This window comes from Dendrobates tinctorius, unplaced genomic scaffold (assembly GCF_039654945.1).
Source record: "Dendrobates tinctorius isolate UK_male_01 unplaced genomic scaffold, ASM3965494v1 ptg000298l, whole genome shotgun sequence".
In the NCBI taxonomy this organism is placed as follows: Eukaryota; Metazoa; Chordata; class Amphibia; order Anura; family Dendrobatidae; genus Dendrobates; species Dendrobates tinctorius.
The window spans coordinates 123,906-136,160 of record NW_027361965.1 but is presented as its reverse complement, the minus strand read 5'-3'; the positions used below and the strand labels follow the sequence as shown (position 1 = coordinate 136,160).

The 12,255-nt window shown below is 53.6% G+C and overlaps 1 protein-coding gene across 1 annotated transcript in view; it reads left to right on the top strand.

Annotated features, from left to right (window-relative positions):
* The window catches only part of LOC141073187 (uncharacterized), a 35,489-nt gene that overhangs the window by 21,610 nt on the left and 1,624 nt on the right, over positions 1–12,255 (top strand). The window contains exons 2-5 of the mRNA XM_073560574.1: positions 3,251–3,333; positions 3,423–3,493; positions 11,254–11,385; positions 12,101–12,195. Coding sequence (XP_073416675.1) covers positions 3,251–3,333; positions 3,423–3,493; positions 11,254–11,385; positions 12,101–12,195 — 381 coding nt within the window. The remainder of the gene's footprint in view (positions 1–3,250; positions 3,334–3,422; positions 3,494–11,253; positions 11,386–12,100; positions 12,196–12,255) is intronic.

The window sequence follows — 12,255 nt, the reverse complement described above, 5'->3', positions numbered from 1 at the left end:
CACTGTCTGAACTCCGCCTATAGATGTGTGATCTGCTGTGTCACCGCCAGATGGCGGCACTGTCTGATCTCTGCCTATAGATGTGTGATCTGCTGTGTCACCACCAGATGGCGGCACTGTCTGATCTCCGCCTATAGATGTGTGATCTGCTGTCACCACCAGATGGCAGCACTGTCTGATCTCCGCCTATAGATGTGTTATCTGCTGTGTCACCACCAGATAGCGGCACTGTCTGATCGCCGCCTATAGATGTGTGATCTGCTGTGTCACCACCAGATGGCAGCACTGTCTGATCTCTGCCTATAGATGTGTGATCTGCTGTGTCACCACCAGATGGCGGCACTGTCTGAACTCCGCCTATAGATGTGTGATCTGCTGTGTCACCACCAGATGGCAGCACTGTCTGATCTGCTGTGTCACCACCAGATGGCGGCACTGTCTGATATCCGCCTATAGATGTGTGATTTGCTGTGTCACCACCAGATGGCAGCACTGTCTGATCTCCGCCTATAGATGTGTGATCCCCTGTGTGACCACCAGGTGGCAGCACTATCTGATCTCCCCCTATAGATGTGTGATCTGCTGTGTCACCACCAGATGGCGGCACTGTCTGATCGCCGCCTATAGATGTGTGATCTGCTGTGTCACCACCAGATGGCGGCACTGTCTGATCTCTGCCTATAGATGTGTGATCAGCTGTGTCACCACCAGATGGCAGCACTGTCTGATCTCTGCCTATAGATGTGTGATCTGCTGTGTCACCACCAGATGGCGGCACTGTCTAATCTCTGCCTATAGATGTGTGATCTGCTGTGTCACCACCAGATGGCGGCACTGTCTGAACTCCGCCTATAGATGTGTGATCTGCTGTGTCACCGCCAGATGGCGCCACTGTCTGATCTCTGCCTATAGATGTGTGATCTGCTGTGTCACCACCAGGTGGCAGCACTGTCTGGTCTCCCCCTATAGATGTGTGATCTGCTGTGTCACCACCAGATGGCGCCACTGTCTGATCTCTGCCTATAGATGTGTGATCTGCTGTGTCACCACCAGGTGGCAGCACTGTCTGATCTTCCCCTATAGATGTGTGATCTGCTGTGTCACCACCAGATGGCGGCACTGTCTGATCTCTGCCTATAGATGTGTGATCTGCTGTGTCACCGCCAGATGGCAGCACTGTCTGGTCTCCCCCTATAGATGTGTGATCTGCTGTGTCACCACCAGATGGCGCCACTGTCTGATCTCTGCCTATAGATGTGTGATCTGCTGTGTCACCACCAGGTGGCAGCACTGTCTGATCTTCCCCTATAGATGTGTGATCTGCTGTGTCACCACCAGATGGCGGCACTGTCTGATCTCCCCCTATAGATGTGTGATTTGCTGTGTCACCACCAGATGGCGGCACTGTCTGAGCTCCGCCTATAGATGTGTGATCTGCTGTGTCACCACCAGGTGGCAGCACTGTCTGATCTTCCCCTATAGATGTGTGATCTGCTGTGTCACCACCAGATGGCGGCACTGTCTGATCTCCCCCTATAGATGTGTGATTTGCTGTGTCACCACCAGATGGCGGCAATGTCTGATCTCCGCCTATAGATGTGTGATCTGCTGTGTCACCACCAGGTGGCAGCACTGTCTGATCTTCCCCTATAGATGTGTGATCTGCTGTGTCACCACCAGATGGCGCCACTGTCTGATCTCCGCCTATAGATGTGTGATCTGCTGTGTCACCACCAGATGGCGGCACTGTCTGATCTCCCCCTATAGATGTGTGATTTGCTGTGTCACCACCAGATGGCGGCACTGTCTGATCTCCGCCTATAAATGTGTGATCTGTTGTGTCACCACCAGATGGCGGCACTGTCTGATCGCCGCCTATAGATGTGTGATCTGCTGTGTCACCACCAGATGGCGGCACTGTCTGATCTCTGCCTATAGATGTGTGATCAGCTGTGTCACCACCAGATGGCAGCACTGTCTGATCTTCCCCTATAGATGTGTGATCTGCTGTGTCACCACCAGATGGCAGCACTGTCTGATCGCTGCCTATAGATGTGTGATCTGCTGTGTCACCACCAGATGGCGGCACTGTCTGATCTCCGCCTATAGTTGTGTGATCTGCTGTGTCACCACCCGATGGCAGCACTGTCTTATCTCCCCCTATAGATGTGTGATCTGCTTTGTCACCACCAGATGGCGGTACTGTCTGATCTCCGCCTATAGATGTGTGATCTGTTGTGTCACCACCAGATGGCGGCACTGTCTGATCGCTGCCTATAGATGTGTGATCTGCTGTGTCACCACCAGATGGCAGCACTGTCTGATCTCCGCCTATAGATGTGTGATCTGCTTTGTCACCACCAGATAGCGGCACTGTCTGATCTCCCCCTATAGATGTGTGATCTGTTGTGTCACCACCAGATGGAGGCACTGTCTGATCTCTGCCTATAGATGTGTGATCTGCTGTGTCACCACCAGATGGAGGCACTGTCTGATCTCTGCCTATAGATGTGTGATCTGCTGTGTCACCACCAGATGGCAGCACTGTCTGATCTCCGCCTATAGATGTGTGATCTGCTTTGTCACCACCAGATAGCGGCACTGTCTGATCTCTGCCTATAGATGTGTGATCAGCTGTGTCACCACCAGATGGCAGCACTGTCTGATCTCTGCCTATAGATGTGTGATCTGCTGTGTCACCACCAGATGGCAGCACTGTCTGATCTCCGCCTATAGATGTGTGATCTGCTTTGTCACCACCAGATGGCAGCACTGTCTGATCTCTGCCTATAGATGTGTGATCTGCTGTGTCACCACCAGATAGCGGCACTGTCTGATCTCTGCCTATAAATGTGTGATCTGCTGTGTCACCACCAGATGGCAGCACTGTCTGATCTCCGCCTATAGATGTGTGACCTGCTGTGTCACCACCAGATGGCGGCACTGTCTGATCTCTGCCTATAGATGTGTGATCTGCTGTGTCACCACCAGATGGCAGCACTGTCTGATCTCCGCCTATAGATGTGTGACCTGCTGTGTCACCACCAGATGGCGGCACTGTCTGATCTCTGCCTATAGATGTGTGATCTGCTGTGTCACCACCAGATGGCGGCACTGTCTGATCTCCACCTATAGATGTGTGATCTGCTGTGTCACCACCAGATGGCGGCACTGTCTGATCTCTGCCTATAGATGTGTGATCTGCTGTGTCACCACCAGATGGCAGCACTGATTTCTGGATCTTCTGCAGATGTCTCCCTGTGACTACACGGACTACGATTCCCCAGAACATAATGATGAGGAGGATGAGAGTGATCCCTCCGGAGAGTTGAGGTGAGATGTTGGTCACCATTGTATCGGTCAGTCATAATTAGGGGCTGAACCCCTGATTTCCAGTGCTGAACCCCCAGTTCTTCTCTCAGCTCTGCGGATGATGCCTTAGATTCGCCGCTGGCGCTGTGTGACACATCGGTCCTCCGCTCCGTACTCTCCGGTAAGTGTCTGCTGTCATATACTGACTAACTGGTTGTCATGCTTTACACTGCAGCTCTGCTCTGTTGGGGCATGTCTGGGATTAGTGACTCCAGATTAGTTGCATTGAGGAATCTCTAGTCCACTTCTTGTCTCATTGGTCAGTGTGCTGTTCCTTAATTCCCCCATACTTTACACTGCAGCTCTGCTTCTTCACACTTGATAATGTGGCAGATGACCAGCAGGAAGGCAAGATGATTATGTAACAACAGTCAGAGGGGAGGGTCTCAGTAAGAGGGCGGAGCTTCTGTAAGAATACGGGGTGAGGTTTCCAGTGCCAGCAGGCTCTGTATTGGCAGCTCCACCTACTGTGCAGCACGTTGTCTTCCACTTTCCATTATTGACCCTTCTTGACCTCTCTGCTCCTGACCTCGGCTACATTCATTGACCCCGTGCTGCCCGCTCCGACCTCAGACCCTCCTCTACCGCGACCTGAGACTCTGACCCTCCGGTCGGCTGTTGCAGTCCCGGTGATACCTGGCAACTACCTGCTGCCCAATCTGTCCTCACCACAAGAGGTTCTAGCGATACCAGTGCGTCGCTTAGTCTCGCCCCTCCAGAGTGAGCCCGGCCCGTGGCACCGCGGGTCCACACCCACCAGCAATACATTACATTCCGGCCATGGACCCGCTGACAAGTCTGGACCCAGGAATCCCAAGATGATTGGACAAGGAGGTCCTCTCTCAGCTTGAGCTTCAGGATCAGTTGATGCAGGCCATCGGTCTGTCCACCTCAATTGTCCAGCCAGCCCCCTTCTGGTCCATCAGCCTCTATGACCGCTCCGTCTTATGCTCTAGTTTTACCTTCCTTGTTGGACGCCATTATTCACATGGTCAGCAGGATTGATCTCCTAAGCTTCAGTGTCTCCTGGTGCCAGAGGCCTTCCCAGGCTGAAGACGAACGTCCAGGCTTCTTTGCTACCATAAGTGACCCCACCAGCTTCTGAACCAGTGTAGGATGAGTGCACCACGCTACCGGACGGACGGCGGAGGAGCAGAGAGGGAGCTTCTATGTATTGAGGTGGCAAGGGACATTTTGTCAACCAGTTCCGAGTGAGATCGGGAAATTCCAGCAGCTATGATTGGCCGGAGAGGTGACGCTAGGTGAGAGTAATCATTTATTCCATGTCCTTGCTCTCTATTACTAATGTCTGAGCTTACCTTGCCAGGTGCGGTCCCTCTGCGTCTCTGCTCATCTGGATTCTGGGTCCGCGGAGAACTTAATTCATCTGGATCTCGTCCATAAACTTCAGCTCCCTACACAATGGCTGCATCCTCCCATGACTGTGGCCTCCATAGATGGAAAACTCGAGGCTGAACCTGTGTGATTTATTATGCTGCTCGTTACACTGTGACGTAATGCGCTGCACACGGAGAGGATTTATTTCTACTCGCTGTCCAGATGCCTCCTCATCGCCGCCCTACTCACCCTGCAGTTTCTCCTCCACTGAGTTTGTTTCCTCCAACCCTTCTCAGCACTTCTGCATCTACATGTTGTATCCATTTAGCCTTAGGGGTTGTGGCCAGTTTCTGCAGGAACTTCACCCTGCTGTGTCCTGCAGAGATTAGGTTCCCCTGCCTGTCCCGTGCCCGCAGGCTCTTTATTAGGCAGCTCTGCCTGTCACTCCCTGCACAAACGTTGGTTCCTACCTTGTAGCACACATTTATGCATTCTCCTTCCTGTTAACGACCCGGCCTGTTTACCCATTCTGCCTGACCTCAGGTACGTTTACGGACCCTGTGCTGCCTGCCCCGACCTCAGACTGCCTGACTACATCTTGTCTTTGCCCTTCTGTACCATGCACCCTTGCCTATCCTCCATTCAGCTGATGCCCTCCCAGCAGGGACGGCCCTGGTACCTGGTGACTACCTGTGGCTAGATTTATCCTCACCACCAGAGGCTTTAGGGTAGTCGCTTGGTCATGCCCCTCCAGGGTGAGCCCAGGCCGTGGCGCAGTGGGTCCACACCCACCAACGTTATAAAGGAACAGTGGAGTAAGGAGTTTTAAGTTTTTGGAAACTTGGCGTTGTTTTTAATAAACTGGTGGTAATAATTTGCAAAGTCAAGGAATCGCCTCTGGATTAGGGTATAACCTCCATGCAGATCACGTTTGGTGACGATGGTCGTACCTTTAAACCTGTCAAATAATTCCAAGATGTGGGTCAATAGATAACGGCCTTTCAGCGTGCTCAATGAAGTTGTGGTGGGGGGGTTGTCCACTGCTTACCACGACCGGACGATGCAAAGACTAGACGGAGGCAGAATTCAGTTGTAACAGGTCCAGGCTTTATTTGCCGTCCTCCTGATGACCTTAGCCATGCACCGCAGTTCCTTTACAGCTCCTCGCTTCCAGGCCCGGGTACCTTTCACCTTTCCTTTAGTCATAATGACGTCCCTCACGGATCTTTCGCTGGGGCTGTCCTAGACCAATCTACCGCCAGCGCTTCACCTGCCCGAGGTCGTCGTCCAATCGGTACCCCCGGGGCCTCGTCTGTCCTGCGGTACGTCGTGTCAGGCCCACCCCCCTGACTGTCTTCTCCTGTCAGTCCCCTGGTCGAGCTCTTCACCGTTCTCCGTCTTCTGTCCTGTGTCTTCCTCTCCTGAGCTCCTCCTGGGACTAACCTATCCTGGAACCCTGTCCTGTCCTATTTATCCCCTCTCTCACTGGGAATTTCCCTCCTGGGTTCCTATCTCCCCGCCCCCCATGACTAAGCAGTTTCTATAGCGGTAAGCTGATGTCAAGTCCTGAACTACACTCCCCCCCTGCCATCTTGTGGTCAAATCCCGGTACTGCACTCCCTTTTCTGTCTTTTCCTGCTGTTACCTTTCTGTCATTACCAATCTCCGTCTGTAGTGCACAAATCGTCCCCTCCTACTTCCAGTCAAGTCTGTCCATCAAGTCACCTTCCCCACACTCCTCCTTCCTTTGTCTATTGTCGTCCCGACAATTGTACTCCCTACCTACGTCGTCTTAAAGCTTGTCCACAGTCTGTTGTCGGACCGGTCGTTGGGCCAAACCCGCCGCCCACGGGGGCCGATCCAAACTGGGAGCACCATGCTCCGAGCAGCCTACTGCTACTCACCGGCATGCACGCCACGTGACAACTTCTTTCAGGTTGGCGAGGTCCACCCGGACTACTCTACGGCGTGTACCTCCCACTACTCTCCCCTACTACTTCCTTCAACTATCCGGAACGCCATGACCGAGGCCTTTCGCCTACCAGGTCATCGTTGGCGCCCGCCCTTCCTTTTGGGGTGTCCGTGGTGTCGGGGACCTGACTGACGGACCACTGTCTGGTGCGATATCTCTCGTCTCTTCGTCCTTCACTTAAAGAGTCATGGTCGGCGTCTTCGTCACATCTACCTCGTACCCGGGACCTGATACACACACACTTTTTTTTTTGTTACACACACTACTCATTAAATCAACCTTTTAGCATACCGCTATCTCTACTTTAGTAACAATAGGAGTTACTCAACTGGAGTAACCCCTTCTCCTTTGTTAGTTTTTTCTTTTTTTTTCCTTTTCTTTCAACATAACACTTTAAAACAGAACATAAATACTCCCCCTCCCTTTAACATGAGTACTTCCTCTCCCATATCCCCGCTATGTCAGGAGCAAACAATCAACAATAAAACATGTCCCTTATCTTGGACGTCGAACTGTCCTCTTGGGGCCTGCACAACGGTGCAGCGAAATCCCGGTAGTCCGGGTCATCTCCTGATAGCCGATGTTACGCCAATTCAGCAGGGAACTCCACAGCCATGGAGCTCCCGGGATGTCTCGACTGTTCCTGGGCCCCGAGTGTTCTTTTTTTTTTTTTTTTTTCCCCAGGGCTCATCTTCCTCCTGAGAGATGAGTCAAAAGGGGTAGAAGGGGCCGAAGGTGGTTCCACGGCACGCGCTCCGCGCCATTTCTCTACTTGGAGACCAGCAGACCACCACCGGTGGTGGCGTGGACGCGCTCATCTCTGTCGACGTGGTGGCTTCGCTCCATCCGACCCCCAGCTCCTGCAGTTCCAACCGCAGGTGAGGGACCGGGGTCGTTGACCGGTCAGAAGCGGAGCGACGAAGCAGGGGCCTGCTAGTGTGGATGGCAGACGGCTCCGCAAAGGCGGCGGAGCCCCATGACCCGGCCGAAGCCGCAATCCGGAGTGGGGCCGGAGCAGCCGCGGACCTTGATGGGCAGGCCGCAGCTGCGGTATGGAGTGCGGCAGAGGCAGCCCCGGATATCTGTGAGTAGGTCGCAGCTGGAACCATGAGCGAGGCAGGGGTGGCTGCGGGTGCTGCCGGGTAAGCCGCGGCCGGCGCTGCAAGCGAACCGGAGACGGCCGCGGAGCAGGCCGCAGCCAGGGCCAAAGATGGAGCAGCGGCGACTGTCAGCAAAGAGGCCGCGTAGGCAAACGGCTCAACCTCCGCGGCGCACAGGAGCAAAGTCGCGGCAGGCCGAGACAGGTGGGCCACCGCCGGGGTGTGAAGTGCGGCAGGGGTGGCCGCTGGTCTGCTCCGCGCCGGTGACGCGGGACGGGACGCCGCCAAGCGGGGTGCCTCGGGATCGTTGGCAGAGGCGTCGGTCGGCCCGGCGAGGGCCGCGGAGTCATCCGGAGCCGGGGAGGCCGAGGGCTGGTGTCGGGGCCCCGAAGCCTGTCTGGTGCACGGAGCGTGGGGACGGGATCTGCCTGGGGTGCCGCGGGCAAGGTCGGGGGATCTCTCACCTTCCCCGGCGCCACGGCTCCCAGCAGGCTTTCCCACAGCTCCTTCAACAGCCGTGGATCTTTATCCTGCCGTCCGGCAGGGCCAGCTTCCAGGCCCGGTGATTCCATGGGGAGACTCCCTGAAGATTCCTTCGGTGGCTGTTCCAGTGGGGCCCGTCGTCGCTCCCCTGATGACAGCCAATGATCCGGAACAAAGTCTCAAATTTGTAATCCACAGGTGAGCAAACTTGTAATCCACAGGAGGGCAGCTCAAGTCCCTTTAGGCTCTTCGAGGTACTTCCGTCGCAGGCTTGCCACTGAGGTTGTAGTATTAGCGGCGGAGATCTTGCCGATTAAGCCAAATGTGGTGGGGGGCCGGATTGGGGGGTGGTCCACTGCTTACCCTGACCGGACGATGCAAAGACGAGATCCGGGTTTATTGGCCGTCCTCCTGATGACCTTAGCCATGCACCACAGTTCCTTTACAGCTCTCCGTTTCCAGGCCCGGGTACCTTTCACCTTTCCTTTAGTTATGATGACGTCCCTCGCGGATCTTTCGCTGGCGCTGTCCTAGACCAATCTACCGCCAGCGCTTCACCTGCCCGAGGCCGTCGTCCAATCAGTACCCCCGGGGCCTCGTCTGTCCTGCGGTACATCGTGTCAGGGCCACCGCCCTGACTGTCTTCTGTCAGTCCCCTGGTGGAGCTCTTCACCGTTCTCCGTCTTCTGTCCTGTGTCTTCCTCTGCTGAGCTCCTCCTGGGACTAACCTAGCCCGGAACCCTGTCCTGTCCTATTTATTCCCTCTCTCACTGGGAATTTCCCTTCTGGGTTCCTATCTCCCCGCCCCCCATGACTAAGCAGTTTCTATAGCTGTAAGCTGTTGTCAAGTCCTGAACTACACTCCCCCAGCCATCTTGTGGTCAAATCCCGGTACTGCACTCCCTTTTCTGTCTTTCCCTGCTGTTACCTTTCTGTCATTACCAATCTCCGTCTGTAGTGCACAAATCGTCCCCTCCTACTTCCAGTCAAGTCTGTCCGTCAAGTCACCTTCCCCACAAAGTCTTCTCCTATGAACACAGAGGTCCTGAAGGAGACAGACAAGGCACGACCTTCTTGTCTTCAGTGGAGGATGGAGTTGACGCCAGGGAGATCTCTCGTTCTTTGCCCAGGGATCTGAAATTCTCCCCGTTTGGCCTTCGGTTTGGAACAATTTATGTGATAATGATCCCGTTCACCACAGCATAGCCGATTCCTTCGGCAAGGCGATGGGATTTTTAGACCAACCATCATTTCTTCCGTAAGTTCAATAAGTGCAGATTCAATAGTAATAAAACCTTGTAATAGAGGGGAAGATGTTATTGATGCAGGATTTTACCGAAAACGAAATATGGCGACGCTGTCAGACGATACGTGGAGATATCTGAGCCAGGATCCCTCTCGGTCTTTTCTGATTTAATTGATAGCGGTTTTACAAGGGGCAGTAGAGTTGGGCTTTGTATTCGTTGTGGATATTCCCATCGTTCTAAGTCTCCATTTCTTTCTAAGATGCCTAAACACTGCTTCATCCTGACACTTAGATGATGGTGGTGGGGACGGAGAGTCTTGGGGAAAAATTCGGATCTTGGGTGGATCTTTATCTACTTTTAATTCCAAACTATTGGTCACGTCTTGTCATCCGGGACACGAACCTGAAATATCCCAGTGGGAGAATTTACCAGGACTAATCTAACAGTACAAGAATGGACCGAGACCTAAAGGAAGCCAACACCTCCCAAGCAGAAGATATCGCGAATGGAGAACAATCCGAGACCTAGGACGCAAGATGGAGAGAACCAGAGGGATGCTGAGACCAAGACTAGGAAGACAGCATCCCATTTACCTCGCTGCTACGTATCGTCCCCGGTGTACACAAACTAGCAATAATAAAATATCTTCTTTTTTTATACCAACTCGATGATTTAAAAAAAAAAAAAAAAGTCAACTTTTTGGCGAAAAAATCTCCTACGTTTCGGTCTGTGCTTCCCCCTAGGTTGTATGTCAGTGTAGAAAACATTAATTCTCAGATGTGGCTTAGTACAAAATGTTTCTTTACGTGTGGTCACAGCAAATCAGGCAGTCAGGACACACGGACGCAGGGTATAGTCCCAGGGAACCATCTGGAGCAGCGAGGACTTGGACAACAGACTGCTGGACTCCAGAGAAATAAGTGAGGCAGGACAAGAGGCCACAGGACACCCCAGAGGCCACAGGACACCCCAGAGGCCACAGGACACCCCAGAGGCCACAGGACACCCCAGAGGCCACAGGACACCCCAGAGGCCACAGATCCAGGACTGCAGATGAAGAGGAAGTTTATAGAGGAGGCAACATAATGTGAACAGATTCCAATAACACTTTGTGATGCTCACAGCAAACGATGGATTAATCAATGTAGATGTGATGGAATCCACAGCAGATTGTATCGTAGTGAGAACAGTCTCTAATTACAGCGTGACACTAGCAGTAAACGATGAGTCAGCCAAACCAGATACCGTTCATGGATTCCACAGCGGATTGTATCATAGTAAGAACTGTCACTTAACAACATTTCATGATGCTAGCAGCAAACGATGGGTTACTCAAATGAAAGTGATGGAATCCACAGCGGATTGTATCATAGTGAGCACATTGCCTAATAACGGTGTGATGCTTGATGGAAATGACCGGAGTCTGCAGATGAACTCAGATGCCGGATAGTGGAACATGCAGTCAGCAACTCAACATTACAGAGTGAACACTCAGAACCAGGGGGTAGTCCGTTAGTCTGGGAGGAGGGTCCTTGATGGGGGGGCCTTTATACCGCCGTTATGACAGTATGGTGTAGCCACTTATCCCACTCAGGGCAGGGCGGCCGCAGCCTGGACATGGCGTGTGGGCTGTCGTGTGGCCGCTCACGTTGTGCATTTGGTCATTTATAATTGCTATTGATGACGCCGCAGACTGATGATGAAGGTGGTGGTGGTAGTAATTAACGTTTCTGCCTTCCAGAGGTGGTCTCGACCCAGCTGTTCCCCCTGACGTCTCGTGTTCTTTTTCACCCCTCGTTTGAGGCTTATTACGCGGCTGTCGCTGTTCACCAAAACCTGGAGACTCCGGAGATGCGGCTGAGACGGGAGGAAGGTAACAACTCTCCACGCACCCACAGAGCTGACGCTCTCCACGCACCCAAAGAGCTGACGCTCTCCACGCACCCAAAGAGCTGACGCTCTCCACGCACCCACAGAGCTGACGCTTTCCACGCACCCACAGAGCTGACGCTCTCCACGCACCCAAAGAGCTGACGCTCTCCACGCACCCACAGAGCTGACGCTCTCCACGCACCCACAGAGCTGACGCTTTCCACGCACCCACAGAGCTGACGCTTTCCACGCACCCACAGAGCTGACGCTCTCCACGCACCCACAGAGCTGACGCTCTCCACGCACCCACAGAGCTGACGCTCTCCACGCACCCACAGAGCTGACGCTCTCCACGCACCCACAGAGCTGACGCTCTCCACGCACCCACAGAGCTGACGCTCTCCACGCACCCACAGAGCTGACGCTCTCCACGCACCCACAGAGCTGACGCTCCTGTATTCTGCTGAAATGTCTTAAAGGGCCGGAGTGGCCCTGTGTAAACAGCATGTAATGAGAGGTTCTGTAACCCTGTAATAGCGGCTCAGGGTTGTCCGCACCTCTGTTCTCATTGGGATGAGAACCGCTCCGGATCCCGTACATCTCACAGCTGAGTGTTTGTTACAGTGTCAGAATAGTCACCTGCATTGATACATTGTAACAAACCCTTTGTTCATTCAAGTGTCGCATCTTTGTCTCACCATCATTGTCTCCACCAGGATTCACGGCAAATCCTGGAGAATATTTCTACACAGATCCCGTCCTGGCCCCCGGACACCGAGTGTATAACTGCCTGTCACTGGCCAGTCACAGCGTAAGTGTCACCCTGCAGGGGGCGGGGTCACAGCTCCCTCCTCTCTGTATCACCCTGCAG